The sequence below is a fragment of the Lonchura striata genome, chromosome 7, assembly GCF_046129695.1.
Source record: "Lonchura striata isolate bLonStr1 chromosome 7, bLonStr1.mat, whole genome shotgun sequence".
Taxonomy (NCBI): Eukaryota; Metazoa; Chordata; class Aves; order Passeriformes; family Estrildidae; genus Lonchura; species Lonchura striata.
In genome coordinates, this window is record NC_134609.1 from 27,401,802 (window position 1) to 27,427,310 (window position 25,509).

The 25,509-nt window shown below is 44.9% G+C and overlaps 1 protein-coding gene across 1 annotated transcript; it reads left to right on the plus strand.

Annotated features, from left to right (window-relative positions):
- Window positions 1–6,022: 6,022 nt before the first annotated feature.
- Window positions 6,023–22,223, plus strand: BAG3 (BAG cochaperone 3). The gene is made up of 4 exons (XM_021529277.2): window positions 6,023–6,228; window positions 16,958–17,281; window positions 18,951–19,331; window positions 20,912–22,223. Exons 1-4 carry the CDS (start codon window positions 6,058–6,060, stop codon window positions 21,683–21,685), a joined length of 1,650 nt encoding a protein of 549 aa, XP_021384952.2. The 5' UTR covers window positions 6,023–6,057; the 3' UTR covers window positions 21,686–22,223.
- Window positions 22,224–25,509: the final 3,286 nt, after the last annotated feature.

Below are 25,509 nucleotides of genomic sequence, written 5' to 3' on the forward strand. Positions count from 1 at the left end.
AGAAAATTTGCAACATGCCCTTAGAACAAAAATCTAGTTTTTCAGTGCCCTGGACTATTTAGAAATATAAGCAGTGGGAAAGGAAAACAGCTTTGTTCCAGGTAAAATCAGCCAAAGATTGAAAAAAATCCTTTTAGGTACTACAGACCAAAATTACAGTTCTGTAAACACAGATAAGCATCACCTAATCTTCTGTTTCAGAAAATTGATTAAATTTGGAAAGTATTTCCCTGCAGCTGCTCTGAACTGCAGGTTTTATGCATTATCCAGGTTTGTCTTCCTCTGAATCCATGGAGATGCAGTCATGACTCAGCCCCTGGAGCAGCCCCTGCAGCAGAAGTGGAGTCCCCAATTTCCTGCCCCTCTGCCCACTCAGGTGACCCTCGAGCAAGGAGGGCAGAAAATAAATTGTGATCAGGAGCTGCAGATTGCAGTTTTCAGTTCTAATTTAAGAAGGAAGTTAGTGGCATTCCAGTTTGACCTGCAGGTTTTCCCTCTGTAGTCCTGCTGCAGGAACCCCTGAGCCATCCAATCCATCATAAACCATGTGTGAACACCAGACAGAGACACTGCTAGAGATGGGATTTTTAACTCCGTTAGCAAGGAAATTAGAGGAAAATTATTATAACAAGTAGTCTTTTATAAATGCATCCTCTGGCTGTTGTTTTGTTTTTATCAGGAGTATGCAGAGTAGGATTTTCCACTTGGATTTCTTTACTGCTGAAGACTGTATTAAAATTCACCATGGCATAACTCACTTTTGCAGGAGGATACCTGCAAGCATGGTTTTGTTTATAACTCCATCTCCTGAAGGTTATTGTGCCAGTGAAGATTTGTCCTGACTTCGTGGCTGCTTCAAATTTCAGCAGAGGCACAGGGATATTCCCCATTAAAGGAATGTGTGGGTTCTGTGCCACCACAGGGTTTAAGTTTTCAGATTTTAGTTTTAGTTTTTGGTTTTTCTGACTGGTTTGCAGCATTGAGTGGATGAGTAAATGCCTCCATGGATAAGACAGCTGATGCTCTGAGGAGTAACACTGTCCAGAAACCCTCCTCACCTCTGCCCATCCTGCTGATCCAGCTGTCCTGTGTGATGGATTCCCTAGGTAGGCAAACAGTAATTATGGCACTGCAGCTGTGGGATATCTTTGGAGGGGGCCTGGGGTGAGAGCTCAGCAGCAAACAGCTCCAGGAGAAAGGAGGGGAGGCATTAAAGCTCCTTCCAAGCCTTGTCACTGCTCTTATCAGCGAGCCAGCCTTGAGCAGCCAACCACACTCTGAAGAAGTGGAGGGGTTGCATTCCTGGCACGGACCCGAAGAGCTCTTTGTATGGCTAGGAAATGCAGGCACTTCCAGAGCTGAATTCCCAGGCAGATGCTGCTCCAAGGAGAGCCAGAAGGAGCAGAGAATAAAGGACATGCATTTGTTTCTTTCTTTTCAGTCTGTTGCCTCCTTTGAGACTCCACTGTGCCAGGGAGAGAGCCAGAGATGCTATCAGCTCTGCATCTGCTTCTTCAATTCAAGGGAATAAAAATATTTGGAAGGGATGGTTAGGGACAGAGCACCAATATAATTAAATCAGCTGCAGTACCCACAGAAACTGGAGAAATACTTCTGCCTTTACATGTGCAACATTCTGCTCATAAAAGGATCGATTTGCTCATCAAAGAGGGTTTTTAAACTCCCTTTTCAGTTGTTTTTTCCAAACTCTGTACTGTTTCTGCTATTGGGCACCCTCAGGTCTGGAAATGATACTGTTTTGGACCAAGATTTGCCAGTAAACTTTGGAAAAATGACTCAGATGTTCCCAAGCACATTTGGACCGTGGCAGCCCGGAGTACAGCAGGGCAGATTATCCACTAGGTGGGAGCCTCTCAATTCTAATGGGTGCTGGCCACCGTGGCAATTAAAGCACCGGCTCAGACCGACTCTCCTTCATCCTCCTGATGTCCAAGGAAGACAAAGTTCTGTTCCCTGGTTAGACCCAGACACTCCTAAACCAAAGAGCTGCCTCCTTAGGCTTCTATCTGACAGACACTGGAAGAACAGAGAATGAGCAGCCCAATAATGCCTATTTTGGAAACATTAATTCACTTGGCATGTGCCATATCATGACATATTAAGAGAATGAGTAGCTCTAAACATTCAAGTTGTCTTATGCTGCCTATGCTTGGAATTGAATTTTGCTTTTGTTGCATACAGGTCACAGAAATTAAAGCTGGTTTTGCAGTGTTCACAGCCAGATTTGCTCCCTGGTTTATGACAAATTCATTCCAGGTGGAAATAAAGAGGGAAAAGAAAGTAAAAATTGTGCTGGGATTAGCTCCTGCAGTATTTTTCAAAAAATCTGAAAATTTGAAATCAGAGTACGTGCTTTGGGAATGCAGAGCTTTAGTGTAGTTGCAGTGTGATTCCAACACGTACATTTAAAAAGCTTTTCTCCATTTAAACAGTACAATTAGCACTCTAATTTCTTATTTATACTTTGAATTTTCTATTAAAGTTCATAGGAAATATATTTATCTATCAAATGACTTGCCAGTTACTGTGACTCCAACAAGCAGATGGCATGATCAAGCTCTAAGAGCCAAGCAATGTCAGCACCATGCAGCAGTCAGAGTGAGATCAGACCATTTGTGGATGGCTTCATTCACCTACTTCTGTTCTCCACTTCACCACCAGTTACACTAAATTGTGTACCAAATACTAGAGATCAAATCTGAAGTGGTCTGTAGCAGAAGTGGCAGATTAGTAAAAGATTAGCAATCACTTTGCATCTTTAATTTTCTCAAAGGCAGGCCCCAATTGTTTCAGTGGCCCAACAAACAGTTCCATGATTGCGAACAAACCATGAAGCCAAACATCTGTACAGCTCTGGTTACATCAAGTCATAAGTGGGACCTGTTTGCTTGTAGCTTAAAAAGTTCATGCACCTGGAGCTATTCATACACCTGGATATTCAAAATATAATCAGTGAAGACCTGGGCTACTCAGTGATACTCTGCATAAAACATCAAGAGATGGAAATCATGCAGGTCAAATTCATCATGTCTCTTGAATCTGAGGATTGAGAAAGTCTGTGCTTGTTGCATTTATTAGGAGTGTTTATATGACTCAAATGCACCCAGCAGAGGACTTGGACTGGAGCCTGCTTCACAGCACAGCGCTCGACACGTGCCAGGCACGTCACTCACCCAGGTTCATCAATGCCAGCTCTCTGCAATGCTCACCCAGAACAAACACCTGAACTCCCAGTGCTGCTTAACAGAGCCTTTCCTGCTCAGGTGACCTGTGAAAGTGCTGCAGGTACTCAGGAGGTAGAAAGCTGATCTGGATCTCACTGCAAGAAGTGTTGTTTCCTGACACACCAGAGAGATCTGCTTGATTAATGCAGTGAATAACAATTCTATTGCAACAGTGCTGCCCTGTACAACCTGAGCTAGAGCTGCTGTGCAGCTGGGAGGGAGCTCTGCAGCCCGTGTTCAAGTCAGAGAAACGTGGGTGACCCTGTAGAGTAAACCCACTCTGGGTAACTACAAGTACATGGTTTCTAGTTGTAGTGGAAGGCCCTGGAGCAAATGTTTAGTTTGGTACTCCTGGGTGTGTGAAGCGCTGTGCAGATAGGAACCTGGATAAGTCAGGAGTGCTGTGTTTGCACTTACATGAAGAACACAAAAAGTAGAAAATGCCTCTTGAGCATTTTCCCTTCTGAAATAGAGCACAAAGACCTTGAGCCTGGAGTCTCATCTGAGATTAGCCAGACACTACAGAGACTCACTTATCTTAATAACAGATTTTCCTGAAGCCAAGATTTTTGCTTGGCAGTATTTCCTACATGGACATTTTCATAAATCATTCTGATCTGAAGGATGGCTAATGACAACATGAACTAGAAGCCACATTGCCTCAGGGTCACAGCTATGGCCCAGTGACACCCCATCACCAGAGAGCAAACAGTGAGTCCCTGTGTAGATATCCTGTGTAACCTGCCTCACTGGCAGTGCTTTCACCTGCACAGGAAACCAGGCTAAATCCTACCTGTCAGGAAAGACAATTTCATTAACAGAAAAAGTGTGATGTCTTGCCAACTAAATTCAATCACTAAAAGGCTTTTCCCTGTCAGCCCAGACTGTTCTGTTTCCAGCTGGATGCTTGTCGACCCTGCAGCAGCTCGAATGAATTTTGAATCACTAGCCCATGATAATTTCTGTGAAATTATCATGGGCTAGTTTCTTTGTTTCTTCGTAGGGTATGCCCCCACAAAAATGTCCAACTTAAGTTAGATATCCCTTTGAAATTTCCTTTAATTAATTTTTCATCTACTTGCTGACCGTATTCATTAGCTCTGCTGAGTATATGGTTGGCTGCCAGCTGCAGCAAAATAAAAGACCCCCCCCATTCTTCGTGCCTTTGTTTACATTCCCTCAGCTACAAACCCCATCTGTATCACTTCCTCAACTTACAAAAGTAATTTTCCTGCAGGACCTTTTTAACATCTGTGTCCCCTGTGTCTGAATCAGCTGCTTTTGTTGATTTGGAAGAGACTCTGGCATATGCTACAGGGAACATATGGTCTAAGTGTGCCTTTTTGTTGCAAAACCGGGAGTGAAATTCCTCTGCACATTGGAAGCAGAATAAATCGCTGATATTACTCCATTTGAGGCTACTGCTGACATTGCTGAGGCTGAGCAGAGGTTTTATACCAGACAGCATAAGAGGCAGCAGAGGTAGAAAACATGGCCAGGGACAGGCACCAGTTCAGGACTTTGAGATCAGCAAAGTTTGGGCTTTGTTGCTTAGAAAATAGGTAAGTCAGGAAAGGTGATGGCAATACAGACATCTGCAAGTAAATGCTCCGGGAAAAAAATTATCCATTTATAATACTTAGGAGTCAAAGGCACACAACAGTGGGGACAGAAAAATGGGTCTGTGATGGAGCAGTGCGGTCCTGACAGCAAGGGACACGCAGGATGGAAGAGCTGCAGGAGTGAAGGAGCAAGTGTCAGCAACTACTTGGTTTGTCAGTGTGATAAACAAAACCTCCTGTCAAAAAATGAATGACCATCAGTGGCAAGCAGTATCAGGAGATCTTTGATCCTGCCTTGAGCAGAAGGAGATCCTGGCTGTGCTCAGGGGCGTGAAGAGCCAGGGGTCTTCTTGAAGTAAGAGATACTTCAGTAATAAGCATCTGCCTCCAAGGGATCCATACTTAGAATTCCTCGAAGCAAAGTTTTGCAGAAGGTAACTTCTGCGTTTGAGGGACACTGTGCATTCACTCTTCTACTTAGAGTGACTATCAACAGGCATCTGCGGCTGCTCCTGTGACTGTCAGATGACTGAAGTGGTGCAGTTGAGAAGCACAGTTACCTCCAACCAAACCCACTGAGTGCATGACCTGCTGATAGAGCACCCATCAGAGAGCCAGTTTTAAACCTCACAGACACACTCTTTGCCTTCAGGTGTATTTCTACGGGAAACTGAGAACTGAGACACGCATTTGCAAAGTGCTGAGAAAGTTCAAGCCAGTTGAATCCGAAGAACAACGCTTGCCCACACCCTCACTTAAGAAGCATTATTTTTGTTGTTTATCTGCCATAACCCCGAATTATCAGTCACGGGGCAGGGCGTTTTGGGGAGGAGCGTTGATCTTTCGCTCAGAGCACGGGGCAGTAGGTCGGAGCTGCCTTGCCAGAGCGCCGGCGGGCTGCGGGCTGCCCAAGGACGGCTCGGGGCGCGGCAGGGACCGGCCGGAGCGGGAGCGCAGCCGGGCTGGGCGCTCACCGCGCGGCGCCGGCGGCGAGCAGAGCCGGCCACGCCGCCCCGGGGCGTTCCCAGCCAGCCCTCCCCGCTGCCCCGGGGGGCTGCCGAGCCGCGCTGGACACAGCCAGAAGTTTCCAGCCGGCGGCTCCTCCGCCGTCCCCCGCCCTCCTCCTCCTCCTCCGCGTCCCGCCCCTCGTCCCGCCCCCGCCGCCGTTTCCAGACAGTTCCAGCCCCGCGCCCCCGCCCCCCGGCCCGCGGCGGATAAAGCGGCCGGCGCGGCCCGCGCTCTGCCCCGCCATGAGCGCCGCCGCGCAGAGCCCGCCGCCGCCGCAGATGGAGGGCAGCGCCGAGCCGCTGCCCCCCGGCTGGGAGATCAAGATCGACCCGCAGACCGGCTGGCCCTTCTTCGTGGATCACAACAGCCGCACCACGACCTGGAGCGACCCGCGCCTGCGGGCGGCGCCGCAGGTGGGGCGGGCGGGGGTGGCCGGGCCGGGGTCCCGCGGGGCGAGGGGGGTCGGGGCCGTGCGGGGAGGGCGGGAGCTGCCTTTTGGCTCTGACGCACTGCAGTCCCTTTTTTGTGCATTCAATCATTCGATACCTCGGCCCTGTAATGTTTATTTAAAGTTGGTTAAGTCCGCCCGGCCTCCCGGGGAGAGGCGAAGCTGATTTATTTTTCAGCTGTGAACTGCCCGAACGCTGGATGCCTTTAAAAAAAATGAGAGATCCGGCTCGGGCTCCAACTTATTTTTTCTTTTCCCGTTTTCTTTTCCCTGGTCCCAAACTGCCGGCAGCTGCCGCTCCGGTTTTGTTCCGAAGCACGCTCGGGGAAAAGCCGCATCTCAGTCCAAATATGTCCATGGAAGGAGAGGCGCGGAGGGGAGAGCGGCCGGGGCCCTGCGGAGTGACCCTTTCGGGTCAGGTTCCGCGGCTTTTGGGGAATACAGCCCGTTCCTTGGCGGAATACAGCCCTCGGCCCAACAGCGCGGCGGCTGGGGGCAGAAAGCGCTGGAAACTTGAGCCTGGTGGGATTTGCCTGGTGGGAAAGCGATTCCCCGGGGTCTCGGCGCTCTTCTCCGCGCGGAGCATCGCGTAACCGCGGGCTGACCGCTCCGCCGCGCTGCCGGCCGGGGGCTCGGGCACGTCCCGGGCGCGGAGCTCCGCGGGGCTGCACCGGAGCCCCGGGGGGAGCCCCGGGGTCGGGCTCTGTGTCCCCGCAGCAGCGGGGAAGGGGCCGCTGGATGCGGCATGCGGCTGCTCCGGATCTCTGTTGAGTTTTTCTCCCCTACAACGAGAGGAGCGACGCGCTCAAGGAGTGTTAATTATTTTATGAACTTGCCGTTTCTTAAAATAGTAATTGCCCGGTTCGCGAGCGCGGGCCGTGACTGAAAGCTCGGTGCGAGAGCAGCTGGCCTCGGCAAGGAAGGGATGTGTTTCTCTATCACAAATTAACCCCCTTTGCAGCTCTCTAAGTGCTAGTTCGTTTGGTCTATAAATAAATTATAGTAATAATACACAAAGGTCTTAGAAAAATGGAATTTGAAAGTAAGAATATTGAGAGTAGCATAGGAAAAAGTGCTTTCTCTCCTTTATGGAGGCACCTGCTAACACTCGCTGTTGTGGTAGTAAAAATAAAGATGGTGTGGTTTTTATAGCCATAGAACGTACTTGAAAAGAAAAGTGTGCTGTTTCCTGAAAGGGTTTTGTTCCAGGAATACCACTTGAGACTAACCTATTTAACAGAATAGTCAAATTCAAGCTGCTTTCAATAATGGTGTGAAGAGAGTTGGAAGCTGTCTGGTGGATCAGCCCTCTGCTTGAGTGGGTGCCTGAAACAAAACAAATTTTCACCCCTATCTCGTGTGAAATCTGTGGTGATGAGAAGTGCCTCTTCTATGGCAAGGGCTGTCACAGGTAGAAAAAGCTGTATTTGCTTTTGAACAGCTTTTGTGGGACACACTCTTTTCCAAACAGGAAAATCTGTTACTCCTGGCTGCAAGCTGGAACGTGTGCTTTGGGTTTGTTCACTGTGAGACAGGGAAATGCCTCCAGAGATGAGCTGTTGTTTTTTGGGAGTTCCTAGCTAAAAAAAGTCTTCCAGTTTATGGTGGTAGAAGTTGTGTGTAACTGCTCTCACATGGGCATTTATCAGAGCCTCGAGTTAAATGTGTCTGCTGGAATTCATGGACAGCTGCTGAAATCATCAGTTTGTTGAGTACCAGTGTATTCCACAAGGACAGGTACTAGTTAGCAAAAGAATCTTAGAATCAGGCCCAAGGGAAATACGTCCTTTTCTAAATATTCTCTTAGCTGGGCAATGGCAATGAAAGCAAATTACCCATTGACATTGACTTCCAAATCCAACAAGGATTTTTGAAGATGCCAGACTTCTGTTAATACCTAAACAGATAGGAAGGACATAACCACAGATGAAAGCAAAAACCAGATTTGATGGGTAGAGCTTTCTGATTTCCTTCATTATTCTCAGCCTAGCTCAAATGAGAACTTGGGGTTTCTAGAAGTGATCTGAGAATGACAAAAGCTGACTGCATGTGTCAGACTTCATGCACCTTTTCAAGAATGATTATACGAAGGTCAAACTTGTGCTGACTTCATCACTGCATTGCTTTCACTGAAATATGACAGTGAAACTAGAAAATTTTTGACCACCTTTGAGGTGGTCTTGCAGTAAATCCACCAATATTCTGTCTGTGAATTTTTGTTCCCTTTCAGAAAAGATTAGGCAATGAAATGTGGTATTGCACACTAAGTGGACAATGACTGGAGCACAGATCTAGGGCTAACTGAGCTTTTCTATCTAGGTAAGAATATGGCTGAGACAGTGTCATAACAAAGTCCTGTTGTTCCCGAGTGCTTGATCTTGGCCTTCTCACTTACCCTGGGCTTAACATCAGTGTAGCCATGCTGGCTGCAGTAATCTGTGCCAGATACATAATCGGGTAAAAGTTGAAGTGGCTCCTTTGAAATTGTAACCCATGTCAAAGCCTTTTTAAAGCAACGAAACCAGACCTTGATTTTGCATTTAACTCTGTATTTTAGGTGCATTTGTGAATTCAGATGGCTCTCGGTTATTTCCCACTCAGTCTGGCCTTTTTTTTTTTTTTGTTTTTTACTGACGTGAAGGATGGGTATTCTTCTGCATGTTTGTTTCTGTTACATATAAGAAATCATGGCAGCATAAGGATGGCTTGGGGAGCCCTTCATGAGAAAGAGGGAAAAATCTCATGTTGTTTCAGTGAGAAATAAGGGATGAATTTTCAAATGACAGAAAAATATTTATTCATGAAGCTTCTTGGTAGACTAATGATTTTCTTTTAAGGATCTGATCAGTTAACAGTAATTTAAGGAAAGGTATAATCAATACTGTGAAGATGTATATACATCTAGTAAAAAATGTGTTTATTAGCAGTGTCACTTGTCCTTTTATTTGATAGAATTGCTCATTTCCTATGCTTATTTGTTGTAGTTCTGTGCTGAGGGCATCACAGCTCTGCATACTTCCTGCAGGATTGCCTTATGACACTAAATTGTTAACTTGGTGTTCCCCAAAGTGTCAATAAAAATAGATTACATTTAAAGAAGAAAACAAGGTTTGTATAGGTATTTATCAATGCCCCTTCTATGTGTTGTTTCCACATGCAGTAAACCCCCTGGGAAATAATGCAGCTAAAAATAAACCAAAGGAATTGACTGTGCTGAGCTCCACTGGTGGATATTGGAGCGATCAATAGCTCACTGGTGCCTTGGGTTTGAGATAAAAGCTGCAGCAGCTGGGCACAAGTCGGGGAGCAGCCATAAAAGTGATCTATGATAAGTTTTGGCTGCAGCAATGACTGCACAGGCTAAACAAAGGAAGAAGAAGCCATCTCACCCTGCTGCTGATGCTTCACTGGGGAACAGCTGACTACACCTAAGTTTCCATCCTCTCCCTTCATGGCTGTTGCATCTCTTTTTCTCTCTGCTTCCCCAAATAAGTCTGAAGTCACTCAATTCACAGCTCTTTAGCAGAAGGCTTATTTTTGAGCACTGACTTCTGGTGGTCAAGTTGAGTGAAAAATCCGTGGTAGACCAAATTAGAAATTGCATTGAGGGGTCAGAACAGCCTCTCTGAAGCTGTACCTCTCACAGTGGTTCTCCTCAAGGGAAGGGAGTGTGAGGTCAGCTTAGTAACAGTTAAGGTCTCTTCCACCTGCAGTGTTTTTACATTCCTAATGCTGATGTGCATTCTGTCAGGCTAACAAGTTAGTTACTGGATTAAAAAGGTACTATATAGAAAAGGCTTAGTAGGTAGGAGTGGTACAATTACCAGTGGGGATATTTGGAGGGTTGTGTCCTGGCTTTGCCCAGATTCCCTGAAGCTGCTGGGTGTGGTTATTTAAAGCCCCCCCTGACAGAACATGGTGAGCAGGGAGTTAACTTATGGATGTATCAATTAACCTGAAAACATGGGGTGGGGCTAATCGGAAATAAGAGACAGGAGCAGGAGGAAATGACACTGGATATAATGCAAGAGGAAAAGCAGAGAAGGTGTTCCAGGGTTCTGTGTAACTCCTACACAGAGGCACCTGTGCCCCTTATCTAAAGGACAAAGGAAGAAAGAATACTTGTGCCAGGTGGTAGCATTCTTACCTGGGAGCTGGGTTTTTAACACTTGTATGCACAGGCAGAACTTTTCCACGACTACAACGTGGCAGAAACAGAATTGTTCCCACTTGAACTATGATAAGGCCAGGTAACAATCCATTGTACCTTAGGGTGTGCAGGCATTATCACTCTGTAAGCAAGCTGTGGTCTCTCTGCTAAAGGTAAATGTAAATGAGAAGAAATGGCTTGTTCACACAGATCACATTACTTAATTACAGGCAAAAAGAAATGCTGTCTCTTAAATATGTCACAGAAGCTGTTGGTTTGATTATTTTTATTTTTCCTTCTTGGTTTTACAGACAGGAAAATTAGGCATAGGGTGGGGAAGAGACTTGTCAGACATTACCCAGTAGGCTGTGTAGCACAAAAGTGTGTTTTTTATGGCTGATGGTAAAGCCTCTAAATTAATAAAAGAGGTGCAATGTACGAGTGCTTTCATAGTGCTGGAGAATTGCTCTTTAAGGAAGTGAAGTCAGAAAACTGCTGTGTTCAAAATGAAGTTTTAGATGAAAATGTGAAGCCTGACAATAAACTGAAATTCACAGCCTACTCTTCAACCATTATCTACTTATTTTCCTTTTTTTTTTTTAATGGGGCATTGTTTTGCAAATCTTTGAGAGTTGTGCTTTCTGATGTTTTCCAGATTCCTGGGTCATAACTAATAGGAAAGCAACAGTTTGACCACCTGCTTCTTAGGTAATGAGGCAGTGGACAGAAATAACTGAATAAAGTGTCATTCTCATCCCCCTTGGCAAGGATATTTGCTAGCACTCTGAAGGGCTTTTCTCTAACTCCATCCACTAAAGCTGGTGGGGTGGGTGGTGATCCCAGCTCTCGAAGAGCACTCATTGTTTCTTTCTCAGACATGTTCAGTTTGGCCCATGGGGTGCTTTCAGTGCCAACTTCCACTCATGGGTACATGGGGCAGGTGTTGTCATGTCTGCTCAAGGCATTTCAGCTCAAGAAAGAATCTCCTAGTGATTAAAAGAGGACAGGTTTTGTTCCTGGAACAAGATTGATCTACAAGATAGCCAACATATTTCCTCCATTAAGGCTCTCTGTTCTGAAGAGTTTAGGATTAGTTTTCTCCTTCAGTTTTTAATGATGTTTATTTATTTCTAATGGCATCAGTTAGAGCAAATGTTAGTGTAATGCTTGTATAATACAACTTGATAATTACAAGAGAGAACAAAAGGCCTGTGTGCCTACACATGTGTATGTTGGGAAATAAAACTCAGCATTCAGCAAGTAGAACATCAAAAGCAGCTTGGCCTGTAATTGGGTTACATGATGCGACTGACACGAAGTCCTTCTGAGACAGCTCATGCAACTAAGCTTATTCATGGTTCCCTTCAGTCATTAGCTAATGATATCTTGCTCAAATGCCTATGTGCTCAGTCTATATATTTAAGCACAAATTATGAGTAAAAGGGTGAGAATGCAAATGTCTCCAGCAGCTGAGGCAGGGCTGTAAGAAGTTTGGAGTCAGCACTGAGAGTAAATCACTGGGTACCCTGCAACTCGTGTAGTTCTCTGGGAAGTGTTAGTAAAACCCAGCTCATGCTGGTGTTGTGCTATCAGCGTGTTCAAACACACAGCAGCCATGAGGAACTTCTGAGAAATACTTGGGATATGTTGATTTCTATTGGTAGCAAAGGTTCTGTAGTACTTCTGTAGTTTGTGCAACAAAGAAGGAGAGGCGATCTGGCCAGAAGTGAAGTACAAGTGGATGTGGAATCTAATTCCAGCATTTCTATGACAAAAACTGTATTTTCTTTATTAAATAGAATAGTTACTTCATTCTTAATTCGAATAATGGGTGACACTGGCTTTTTTTGTTATTCATGGCAATTTCTGGTAAAATGTGGATTTGAGCATGTGTGTGACTGAAACTGGGTTGTTTTGTCACTTATTTTGGTTATATTGCTGTATTTGATGATGAAAGAACAGAATCATGTACTCCTTTCTTCCTAAATAGATGGGATTTAGGCTTAAAGTTAGGAAAGGTGTGTTCTCAAGTAAGATTTTGTCAAGTACGGGTAATTTCTCAGTCATTTGAGCAACCAGAATAATTGTTTGCATGGTACTCTGTAGCAGCAGCTTAAAAGTTCAGAACGACACTGGAGTCAGTGGACCATCTGTTTGCATCCTGAGAAGTTGTTTGATCTCTTGGCAGTGTTGGTAAATTTTGTTTTCCCCTTGCTAGATAATATTTACAAAACCAGTACAATTTAAATACTTGCACTGCTGCTCTGCAAGAGCTGCAGGGGTGCTACATGTGTGAATTACATGTGCTTTAGAGACTGATTTGACTGTACTACAAATAACACCAGTACAGCTTAAGAAAAATGCAGGAGTGCAATGGCAACAAAGGAGATTTTTAGACTTTATTCTGTAGACTATTTCAGTATTGGAGGAATGACAAATGTGTTATGTCAGGTGTCTCAAAAGGGAGATTCTGAATTTGATACAACTATTGAAGTCATTTAACATGAATACAGAATATTTTGACAAATTTAATTTGAACAGTAGACCTGTCTTGGAAGACTCCAGTTGCAATTTGCCGGCATCAGCAGTGACTGAATTTGCAGGTTTCTGTGTTTGGGTCTGGAAGAACACTTGAGCAGACTTGGGGCACATTAGGATTTATCCATTATCCACTCCAGATAGTACAGCTCTGCTGGGAACCCTGGTGCAGGGTTGTGCTTTTTTGCTCTTGCTGTCACTTTTTTTATTCCAGTGGCTCATGGCTTCAAGTCATTTATAAATGGGAGCGAGTTGGAGGATTTTAGTGTCTGTCCTGACAGTGCCCTTCCCACGGGAAGCCAGCAGTAGGATGTGGGGGTATGAAGTGTTTTTTCCACTTGCACAACTCGTGCTGGCTGCACCTTTATTTATCCTGGTGATGGCCTCACAACAAAAACGCTCGTCCTGAGAGCTGTGAGCACTGTCCCTGCTCCTGAGCAGATCTTCAGGCACAGCTCCTCTGTCCCTCCTGCAGCTGGGCCAAACCTCTCATTTGCCTGGATGGGATGGCTTACCTCAGCATCTCCCAAAGTGCTGGATCAGGTTTGAGTTCCTGCATGTATTTCAGGCTACCTGAAATGTCAATTGGAACTGTCGTGAAAATTTCTGAGCTGCTCAAGGCAGTTTTTGCATTTTTGTGCTCCCTCCTTTTGAGGGATTCTCTCTTCAAGGTAAATTGGGTGTGGGATTGCTGATAGTCAGTCCTGGTACTTACTGAAAATTAGTTGATACTCTGCTGCTTGTAGCTATTCTCAATTTTAAGGAGTGTCTTATTGCCTTAGATGAGGGCAGGAGAAATTTTGCTTCAATTTGTTTTAATGCAGAAACCTGAGTTTGGTTCCTGTTTTTGTATGCTTAAACCAGGAAGGATGATTGAATAAGACTTGTCATTCATTTGTTGGTCATTCTCTTTGTGCAGATTTGAATTATACGTGAGCTCTGGACTTCTTTCAAGTAACAGGTTTGTTAATGTAGCAAGCAAGAACTGTATGTGATAGAAGGCAAATAAAACCAAAAAATGGCTACTTTTTGTTGTGCTGGATGTTCTGTGGAATTAAAGCATTAGGAAGGAATCTGTGAATGTCTTTATAGTAGTGTGAAGGTGAGTTTTCCAGAGCTTGATTCCATTCCTCCTCATGGGCACAGTGTCCCCAGGCACACCTGAGCTTTTCCTGAACTCTTCCAGAACCTGTTTGCCCAGGCTGGAAACACAGGCTCTCCTGCATGGAACAGAATGCTGTGGCCAGAATTTTGGAGACAGGGACACTGGGATCTGCACGCACTCGCTGCTGTGTCAGATTCTCACTAAATACAGAGCTGGACCACTGGCAGCATCTCCCCAAACCCAGGGCCTCCTCAGTGCTGCCATTCCCCTGTGATGGGACTTTCAGAATACCTGGATTGTCCCTGTTTGTGATTGTACCACAGTGGGAAGAAAAGAAACATGGAAGAAAGAATGCTAAAGATGTGGTGATACAAACAGGCTAATGTAGGCAACTGTTTGCAGAGTTAAGTATTAATTAAGTGTTGAAGGGGACAGTGTGGATCAGGAAGTGCAGTTGTGATGAGAGCACCTTTCCTAAACCTGATCTGTGCCTCGGAGCCACTGATGGTAGGAAAAACAAGGATGCTGCATTTGCTCTTTCACCAAGGGCTGTTCCAGTATGACTGCACAGCTGTGGATAGACCTGACTACAGGGGAAAAAAGCCTGCAACAAAGGACCAGTTTAAAATCCTACTTTCCACAGGAGCAGCACAGGTTGTCTGAAGTTGTAAGAATACATGAGAAATCATGGGAGTGTAGTCTATTAAAAGAAATAGAAAACAACAAAACAAAAACCCCTTAAGTATTGACAGAAGCTCTACTTAACTTTTAAACTGGATGCTTTGAAAAAGCAGTCCAACCTGATTTATGCTTTGGTTTTGCGCTGACTCTTTTGTATTTCCTAGCAGGGTTTAAGTTGCAGTGGCAGATTTCTCAGATTGCCGGGAAGGTTCAAAACAAGGGCAGCCCTATGGGTCTGAACATGCAGACAAGGGAGGGGAAGCCCATGGCTTGACTCTTTGGGGGGTTCATGGAGGGTGGGGGGAATGGGACACTGTCCATTTTGAATGATTTATCATTGTGGGGCATGCCAGAAAACTGCAGATCTTCTCTGCAAATGGAGCCATCAAAGACAATGCAGACCCCAAAACAGCTGCTCCCTTTGGGATGTTCTCCCCCTCCTCAAGTGGGGCAGAGCAGCTTTGGCTGACACCACCTTCTCCTGCCAGAGCACCTGTAGCTGCTGCTGGCCCACCCGGCTCCTGAACCCTTCCAGCAGAGCCGCTGGAAGTGAGGGAATCTCCTTTTTATAGCGGTGGGAGCCGTGGCTGTAGGTGGGGAGGCTGCTCGGGTTACTGTGGTGGGGACACTGGCGAGCACTCGCAGAATGCCCGGAGTCAGCGCAGCACCAAGGTGCTGCTTCCCGCTGGGAATCATCACCTCTGACACACGCTTGGCTCCAGCACGGCCTCACATTGTTGTCAGCTGAGCACACCTCTGATTTATTTTTTTTTTTATTTTCCGGCAAATGCAGTTTGCTGCAGATCCTGGCAGAGCTGCGGGGCCGGGGTTGTGCTGGTGGTGGAAGGTGAAAGAGCGAGTGTGTGTTGGTGTGGGGGGTTCTGAAAGCCCCCGACAGCCCGTGTGCAGCAGAGGAATGTGGTTTCCTGGTAGGGTGAATTGGAAATGACTCATCCGTGGATCCCGGTGGTGCAGACGTTGGCATGAGATCATCCTTGTTCTGCAGCTGGGAAAGCCAACTTCAGACTGCTGCTCTCCGCGAACTTTCTAGGCCTGGCTCTCCTCTGTGTCTCTTCTAGAATTCTTCCTTTGTGGAGGATTTTTTTTTTTTTTTTTAAATTAAATGAGTAAAAGGAAATGGAATGGTGGCGCTCAGACTTTTAGCTTGTTTCTTGTCTTCATTAGTTTACATAAATAACAGCCTGTATTCTCTGCAGTTTTATTGCTCAGAGGAATTCTCAGAAATCACTTTTTAAGGTGATACTATCATATAGGAAGAACACTGATAATCTATTTGGTAAAATAGTGAATTCCTGATGAATTAGTGTGTTAATGTGTACAGGAGCAACATGAAATATTTTTGCAGCTTAAACACCTCTTTAAAAATAGGGTTTCCAACACTTGCACCATATGTCCCCTTATTAAATTCTCCCCTTACTGAATAATGACATTACCCTCTGAATGACAGAGGTGCTTGTTACATGATCTGACTTAGAGATACATCTGGAACTTGGCCCTCACAGGGTCTCAAAATAGAATGACCGACGCAGGAAGAACTTACTAGAGGACTTGTGAGAGCTCTTAGTACAAACCACTTCCACCCTTGCCAGAGCTTTGACATTGTCCAGTGAGTTTACTGAGACAACACAGGGATTTTAAAAACTTGCTTTTCAGTGTTTTCCTCTTTGTTAAGATATCCCTCTCCCTCAGTATTTACTGAACCAGATCCTCCTTAGCTGGAAGTGAATACATTTTCAGTGTGCAGTGTCAGTATCTCTTCAAATAGCCAGTGGGGAGAACAATAGCAATAAAATCTGTGCTTCTGTTGGGATTAGTGTTGTTTGCAAGTGTCTTTTCAGATGTGTCCTGAGAGGTGCTCAGGAAATGTCTTTGGTCCCATTGGTACTTGTTTGAATTGGATGAGGTCCTTCTGAAGAGGCTGGGTTGGTGGCTAAGTGCTCGTGATGGTAAACAAGAAATCCAGGTGGAATGAGGCAGGAATTTCAAAGAACAAGTGAATGCTTTTGAGAAGCCCCACACATAAGCAGACTTTTGAGCTTCCTCCCCTTTCCTGCAGTGTTGGCACCTGCTGTTGGCTGTCCTGAGAACCTCTGAGCTCCTCATACCTGCTGCTGCTTTTAGGACAGACCTTCAGGACACCTTTCTCTTGCCACGTTTGAGCTACCAACAAGCAGTTTTCTCTGCCGTTCTCCCTTGCAGGAAGGCCAGTCCTCAGCAAATGGCCCATCTCGCGACAGCCCCAAGCCGCCGGCGGCCCGAGAAGGACACGTGGGCTACCCCAAGCTGCGGGCGGGCTACATCCCCATCCCCGTCATCCACGAGGGCATCGACGGCCGGCAGCAGCACCCCTGCTTCTCCTCCCCGCAGAGGTACAAGGCAGAGGCCGTGCCCGCCCCGGGGCAGGCCCAGGCTCCCCTCAGGGGGGGCTATGGTGGCCCCGAGTCGCCGGCGAGGCCGGAGGCCGATAAACAATGTGGACAGACACCGGCAGCTGCGGCGGCGCCGGCCGCGCACGGACCCGAGGTGAGCGTCAGCAGCGCCGGGCTCTGCTTGCAGCATTTGTGGCCTCAATGTCACACGGGGGAGCTTAGAAAGCCCAGCTTGCCACAGGATTGTGGGTTTTTTTGTTGTTTTTTTTTTCCCCCCTAACACTTGCAGGGTGCTGAAAGTGCACAGTCATGGCAGCATGAATATGTATGGGTTTTTTCTAGCGTCACCCGCTTCTGTTCTGGAATGATTCTGCAGAGATAAATGCACAGCTGAGCGGGACCTGTGGCAGGGGAGGGTTTTTTTTGGGTTTGCACAGGTTCCCCCACAGACAAGTCACCTGTGTTCTGCACCCTGAGTCAAACAGGGTGAACAAAGTGGGAGAGACAAATGTCCAGTCAGCTAACAACCCAGGCCACTTCAGAGGATCTTTGCTTCCTAATGGCAAATTTCAGTTGTATGAAATGGATTTACATATATACAGATTTAGGAGTGAGTTGTAAAGTATTCTTGTCCTTCAGTGGCATGTGAAAATACTTTCAGACTATGGACTTCTTTGAAAAAATGTCACCCTGCTTGTTTTGTGTTTCAGGTGAAATTTTTGGCCTGCTCTCTGTAGAGAATTAGCAGATTGGTATTCCTGTAATATATGGAAATATAAGCCTCATTTTTATTCAAAGTAAGATGAGCAGGAAACTCAGCCTTCACCAAGCTGAAAACATATCAAGTCTGTAATTCAGCAGTGGTGGCATCTTCTCTGAAACCCATTCGGAGTTTGAAGAATGTAATTAAAATCCTGTTGGCAGGTTTCTCAGCTGTCTTGACTAACCATGCCTGTCTAAGACAACAGGCTCAGCTTTTCCTTCTCCCAGCTGTGTACAGCTTTGCCCTGTCTGCAGAGTGGCTTTAGGAATGTGTCTTTGTGCCATTTAATGGAGATAAGCAGAGAGAGAAGGCCTCAGAACTTGATGTTACACACTCAGGCAGTGCAGTGTGGATGACAAATGACCAGAGCCTGTGTTGGAGACCCTACACTGCACATCAGCAGAGCCACCAGTAGTGCCACTGATGGGTGCTGAAATGCAAGCCATCATTTATTTATCCAAGGTTCCTGCTGTTCCAGGAGCAGTTGATCATTACCAGAAGAGGGGTTTTGTCCCCTTTCTCTCCTGCCTTGTCTGTTCTCTGCTCTTGCAGCTTCAGTCTGGCCTTTCACAGGAGAGGGGGCAAAGGGGAATTAGCCATATTTGCATCACTAAATTAATGACATGCTCTAAAAAACCCCAACAGAACGTACAAAATCTGTTTGTGTGGCCAGGATCAGAAGTCAGTGCTGTGTGCTCTTAGGGGCATGGGCTTGTCTCCAACATGTAATTTGTTTGCTTAGTTTACCTCAAATTTAACAGGTTTAGACAGGAACAGCCATGCAAAAGCAGCAAACATTCTGAGTGAGCATCCACTCCCTGCTCATTTCAGGGCTGGGAATGCTGTAGCTCAGGTTCCTGCTTGTTATGATGATGCTCTCACAACTTACGTGGTTTGTCTAGTGAGGCTCTTGGCCAAAAAACCAGGGAAATGGAGTCCTTGCATGCCAGAAACACGAGTTCAGTTTCTATGAAGATGCCCCCTTTTCTCTTCAGAAATTAAAAGTATTGTGAGCACACGATGGTTACCATTTAATAATGGATTTTTGTTTCCATGGCAGCCTCAACCTCCTGGAGCATCCGACCCTCCAACAGCTTCGCCTCAGAGCTCTGGCAGAGCCAACGCGGGGAGCCATCCGCTGCCTCGCGGTTACATCCCAATCCCCGTGATCCATGAAAACATGCCCCGTCAGCCTGCACAAGCCTACCACCAGGCACAGAAGACCCACTACCCAGCCCAGCAGAGCGAGTTCCAAGCCCACCAGCCGGTGTTCCACAAAATCCAGCCGGAGGAGCGGGAGCCCAAGGCGGCGCGGGCGCAGTCGCCGTTCCGAGTGGCTCAGAGAGGCTCCTCCAGTCGGGAGAGTTCCCCGGCCAGAGTGAGCAGCCAGATGCAGTCCCCAGCTCCCATCCGAGTGCAGACAGTAGTAGACAGACCCCAGGTATGTAGAATGGGAAAATGATTCACCTGCCAGGGAGCTGAGTGTGGCTAGAGCTGAAAAATGAGCTTGTACTAACACATCCGTGAGAGCACCTAAAGCAGTCTCCACTGCTAGATTTAAACAGGCTGGGAGATACTGAGATAAGCAAGCAAGTTGCCTTTCCACCTGTCAGGACTGTGGTGGATCACTGAAATATGATTTAACACACGATTTAATCTTCCCTTGTCAGAGTATAATTCGGTTTAATTACACTGAGGTCACTGATGTTGCATTATGTTTATGAGATGAAAACCAGGTCTGTGGGATTTGTGACATTTATGTAAATATACTTCACTGATGTCTCAGAGCCATTTAGGGGATAGCATCAGATGCACAAAGTAATTTTTGCTATGAAGAAAGAGGATAAGCAAAATCCAGAGCTTTTTATTCTTGTGACTTGAAGCATGTTCTTGGTCATAGAACCCGCTGCTCACTGAACATTTTTTCCATGTTAGAATTCTTACTAAAACTACAATTAAAAGGCTCCTGGGTATTAGACAGCTGTGAGTGTGTGGTGGAAGTGGGTATGTACAGAAACAAGCATTGATTTCCTCTTGAGATTTTTCACATTAAAAATGACAGGAGCAAAATTAGGTTAATTATTTTGAAAACCCAGGTTAGGACAAAAGAAGGAAGACTTAAGATTTAATGGCATAATCTAGGTCAGTGCTAATTTATTTTTGTGGGTGAGAGTTTGCTCTCCCTAAGCAAATTTTATGTCTAACAGGTAAAGCTGTAAGAGTCTCAGTGTAAGGCATTTATGTACTTGTTTTAAATACAGATATTTTATTCCAGCCATTTAAATCCATGAGAGCTGGATTTAGTATCTTTCAAAGCAACTGTGTATGGGCCCAAGCAACTAAAGGGGGTATCAGGGGGAGGAAAATGCAGATCTCATAAATTTCAGTTTCCTGCTAAGATTTCAAAACTAATCTCAATTTCAAGAGATTTCTGATTTGATGATTGAAAAGTGGAGTAATCCCAAGAACAGGCTTTAATCACTACAGTGTAATAAGATTGACACAGTAACCTCTGCATGTAAATAGGTTAAAGGTTAAAAATAAGCACTAACCAAACAAGCAATGTCCTGAAAACAAGAATAGGATGAGAATAGCCCGAAGTGTGATTAAAACTCAGCAAAGTAGCTGGCTTTTCAAGAAAGGTGAGCCCTTAATTAGTGAAAGGGGATGAAATCTGTCTTCAGCAAGAAATCTCACTGATTTAAGCTAGGTGAAAACTTTGCTCAAAGGTCCTGTCTTTTAAACCTGCTTATGAGGCTTATTTTATTGAGCATGGGAAGGATTTGGTGGGTTGAAATTTAATGTTTGAAAGAGTTGATCGGTGACTATAATAACTGTTCAGCACAGTGCTGTTTTTCACTTTAAAACAGTAAAATTCAGCAACGCTCAGGGAAGATTAAACATCTCGTGTGTGTGAAATTGCACTGCTAGGAGTACAGAAAATTAGATGTTAGATTACTTGCTCTTTAGAGGGAAATAAGGAACGTTGTGTCTCAACACAAAACTTGCCTTGCTCACCAGGTTTCTCAGCAACAAGTCCCAGCTCAGGAGCCACCAAGACCAGCCCCTCCTCCAGAAGTCAAGCCTGACAACAAGGCAGCCCCACCACCCGAAACAGAGGCACCCTCCACATATATCCCAATCCAGGTCACCCACCAAGAACCAGAACCTAAGCCACAACCCCAGAAGCCTCCAGCCATGGCAGAGAAAGCTGACAAAAAGGCTCCTTCCCCTGCTAAGGCTCCTCCTCCCCAGGAAAGGCCTCCTCCCGAAGAAGCGGCGCCGCCGAAGACGATGGAAGCAGGAGAGCCTCAAAAGCATCCTGGTGTTTTGAAAGTGGAAGCAATTCTGGAGAAAGTACAAATGCTTGAGCAGGCGGTCAACTCCTTTGAAGGCAAGAAAACTGACAAAAAGTACTTGATGATTGAAGAGTATTTGACCAAAGAGTTGCTAGCCCTAGACTCAGTGGACCCTGAGGGTCGTGCAGATGTGCGCCAGGCCAGGAGAGATGGTGTAAGGAAGGTCCAGACCATTTTGGAAAAACTTGAACAGAAAGCAGAAGATGTCCCAGAACCTGTTCAAGTTGATGGACTTCAGCCAAATTTGCCAGAGTTTAAGCCACCACAGGAAATCATGGAGATTGAACCTGTGGAAGTGAAGAGCAAGGGAGATACCAGTAATAAAAATGCTAAAGAGGAAACCAAAATGGAAAGACATCAGCCTGAAACTAAGGAAGAAGTGTTTACCAATCTCGCCACCACGACAAACACATCCAATAACCCAACTGAACCGTAGCCACGTGCTGAAATCAAAATCTCTCAGACTTTATAACTTAAAGTGTGTTTAAGTGAATTTTAAGTTGCATGCATTTCCAGAGCTCTTTTCAACTGGTTTTAATCAACATAGCAGCTTGGGACACAGTAAACACTTTGTGGGGAAAGGAGGGAGCTAGAAAGAAAGTGATGCATTTATCCTTTATTCTTACACTATGTAAAAGACATGTTTCAAAAATAAACCCTGTACATTAATTGCTTTTAGATAAGCTGAACGGGAAAAAAAAAAATGACTTCAGGGTTAATATTGATGCGTGTTGTTTAAGGTGTATTCTTTTGCAGGTGATTTTTGTAAAATCAGTGGCCTGCATTGTCAGAATACCAGTCCTCCTGCAAGTATAGGCACTCTTAACAGTAATGTTTTTACTTTTAATGTTCACAGTTGGGCACTTTAAGTAATGATGGATAGAAAGTGTGCAAGAAACTGTAGGGATATTTATATGTGTGCAGGACTTCAATGCTATATTTTAAGAGGGAAATAAAATAATATGGAAGCCTAATTTAGTCTTGTGATTTTATAAGCTGGAACTCTAAAGGCAGTAATTGGTTTTAAATGCACTCTTCTGAACACAGAGATTTGTTAGTGTAGCATTATAGTTGAAGTCTGACAGCTGTTTGCTTATCAAGGGAAAAACATGTCTATTGGTGTCCTCCCTTCTGATGTTGTTGCTGTGTCACATCTATGGATTGAGAAAGGAATTTGGCTGAGCCATTTCTGCCCCCTGGCCCTGGAAGTCAGCATTTAACAGAAATGTTCATAACATTGAGATCTGCGGTTGTCTTACAGAAATTTCCAGATCTTAACTTCTTCTGCAAAGTCACTATTGTTTTATTAACAAGTACAGAATTTTGTACGCAGAAGTACACGTTTTGTGTTTAGAAATACATTTTGTATTCATAGAGTCAGTATGTTAAAACTCTGAACAGTTTTAAGCAGTGCTTTTTTCAAAGAGATTAACAGTTTGCACTTAAGCAGGAGAGATAAAGCATTTTTCAGCTACACCCATGTGAAATGAAATGCAGAGTCAGTGCAGGGGAGGAAGGGGTCCTAACTGAAATCCAGAAGTTACACTTGACTTGTTAATTTTACAAATGCAAATTTTCTTTTACCTGATAGCATCTTTGCAGCATAGAACCCCAAATTTATGATTGTCAAAACAAATCTGCTCAAGGCAGTTAATCTCTTACTGAACTACACTTAGAATCCTGAGAGTGCATTTGAAAAAATGTTTAAGCCCATCTGAAAATGTCTTCTTTTTAAGAGGCGGGTTAGAGAGTGGTCACTGAGAACTGTCACTATTTTAAAGTAACAATATAACAAGTAAATTATACTGAAATATGTGTAGCATTTTAGCTGTGTACTGTCTGCTTAGTTGCAGGTGGAAGGTTGATGCTTCTTTTAGTTTCATTTTCATAGTCAACAGCACCGGGTGAGAATACACAATGCCTTGTAACCTTTTGGCTGCTCCAGCTTTGGGAGCAGCATTTGAGGCATTTTAGAAGAAGAGGTGTGAAAGTTCAGCTGCCTGCATAATTCCTGCATGAACTCACTTCAGCGACACATTGCTCATGCAGGGTTATATTTCAGCTGAGGACACAAATCTGACATCATGTAACAAAAATACTTAAATTGAGGAAAATCAGCTGTGGAATTTTAGAACTGAGCTCTCTAAGTAAAGTCTATGGGAGGTATAATGCCCTATCTTTTAATGGTTTCTCTTTGTAGACTACTAAAATAATCTGGATCAAAACTACCTCATTAACTGAGGTGGCACAGGGGAAATTAGGATTATAGTCTTAAAAATGTCATTTTTACAGGGAGCTAAACAGGTGCTATATTTTTAATACATGTCATCTGCTGTTAATGGAGCCTGATTCATATTCTATTACTCAGTGTTGGTCAGAGTAGGTGGAGTCAAGTTGAATTACAGCTGATGGGGTTCTATTAAGAAGCAAAGCTGCAGGTAGAGCTGCACTCTGCCAAGTGCTGCTTTTGAAGTTGATTCTTAAAGTCGGTGCTACTACTGCAGAATGAGGTACAACTCAGAACAAAATGAGGTTTCATGATGTGGCCTAATAAGGGAAAGTACATTTGGCTGCCCTGGAGCTGCCTAGCTGGAGACTGGTGCTCTGAGTCATAGTCTCTCTTTGTTTCCTCTCTTGCTCAAGACTAAACTGCGCCCAGTCCAGTTTATATGTCTGGACACATCAGCATAGCTGCAAATCCTGCATATGGGCTGGGAGGAGGGGGTGGCTAAGGAGGAAGCAGCTGAAGATTCCCACCCATTCCCTGTGAGCTCCTGACCTACTCTGTGCAGAGCCTGTTTGCTGCCTTGACTTGGTACCAACGCTGTGTGGAGCTGGCAGGGAGAAGAAGGGGGTTCCTCCTGCTCTTGCCTTTCTGCAGGGTGGTGGTACCTGCTCTGTGTGAGGGTTTCCAGCTGGGTGACAGCTGGAAACTTGGCTTTGAAACTCAGGTAGAAAGCATTTAGGAGTTTAAAACCATAATAATTCTGTTACATTATTTCACAAATACAGCCAGTGCTGTTGAATGCAAGGTTTGGTTTTCAAATACACGGTGTATTTGCAGTAGCCATTTCAAAAAATTGAACAAATGTCAAGCAATGCAATTTATTCAAAAGCAAACTATCTCCTGTCAGTGAAAGGCACTGATTCAGCTCGTTTGAAAGTAGCAGGAGGGATATGAAAAGCCTGTACATGGAACCACAGTAAAAGCTTAGGCTATTTTCTGATTGCACTATCTTGTCCAGCTAGTGCTATTTTAAATGCCAGTAGTGGCCTGTTCTCTATATTTAAACCCTCACAGCAGCAGGGCATTGTGTTTCCTGTAAATATAGCACTTTGACTATTTATTTACAGACTGCCAAACCATGCCATGCCCCAAGGAAGGGGCAGCAGTTGCACTGCCCCCAGGAGCAGGGTGAGACAGGGCTTGGTGTCCAGTTCCTCTCCAGAGGGAGGAACAAATCTTTTATCTGGGATGTGTTTTGCTTTCAGCTTGATGTTGGCTCAGCTGTGTTTGCAGGCAAGGTGGGGAAGGGAAGGGGTACAAATCACACTCCACCCAGGAAAGCAGCACAGTGATTTGTAGAGGCAGATTCTGCCCCTGCACCTCAGGTCAAGGTAAGTCAAAGAAAGCCCTGATCCAGTGTCCTCAGTGAGAGTCTCTCTTTTAAAAATAATTATAAAGTACCTTCTGGTGGCTGGCACACAGCTGCTGAAGAGGACAAATCTCTCTCAGTCAAGGTATGCTTATGAGAAGGTTTTAATTTGCTACATTTTCAGTTTCCCTCCTTAAATGTGCATGTCTTGATCTTTTTAAATACTCAGGCAATCAAATAGAAGGCACTATGTCATGAACTTAAATAAAACGTACACAGACATGGGGAAAAATTGGCTTTGACTGAAGGTCTAATAATGGGCAATAATTTCTGTGCTTTTGGTTCTGTTGTGTCCAAGAAATAAAATAGAGATGTCTTAGAAACAAACCTTAGTGCTGTAAAAGTTGAATATCATAAAACTTTGGGTTTGTTACAAAAACCAGCAGTAAAACAGTTTTTCTGACAGAAACAAAGCCCTTCTGGGCCACTTGGGTAAAGGAAGCCTTCAAGGAAAACTTATCTGAGCTCAGCACTCTCTGTGGAATACAGACTGAAGCCAGAAGTTAACCATACAAAATACCATTTCCTGGAGCCTTACTGTAAATACTGGAACTCTAAAGCCAAACTTCTCTGGATAGATATAGTACTGCCATTACTGAAATAT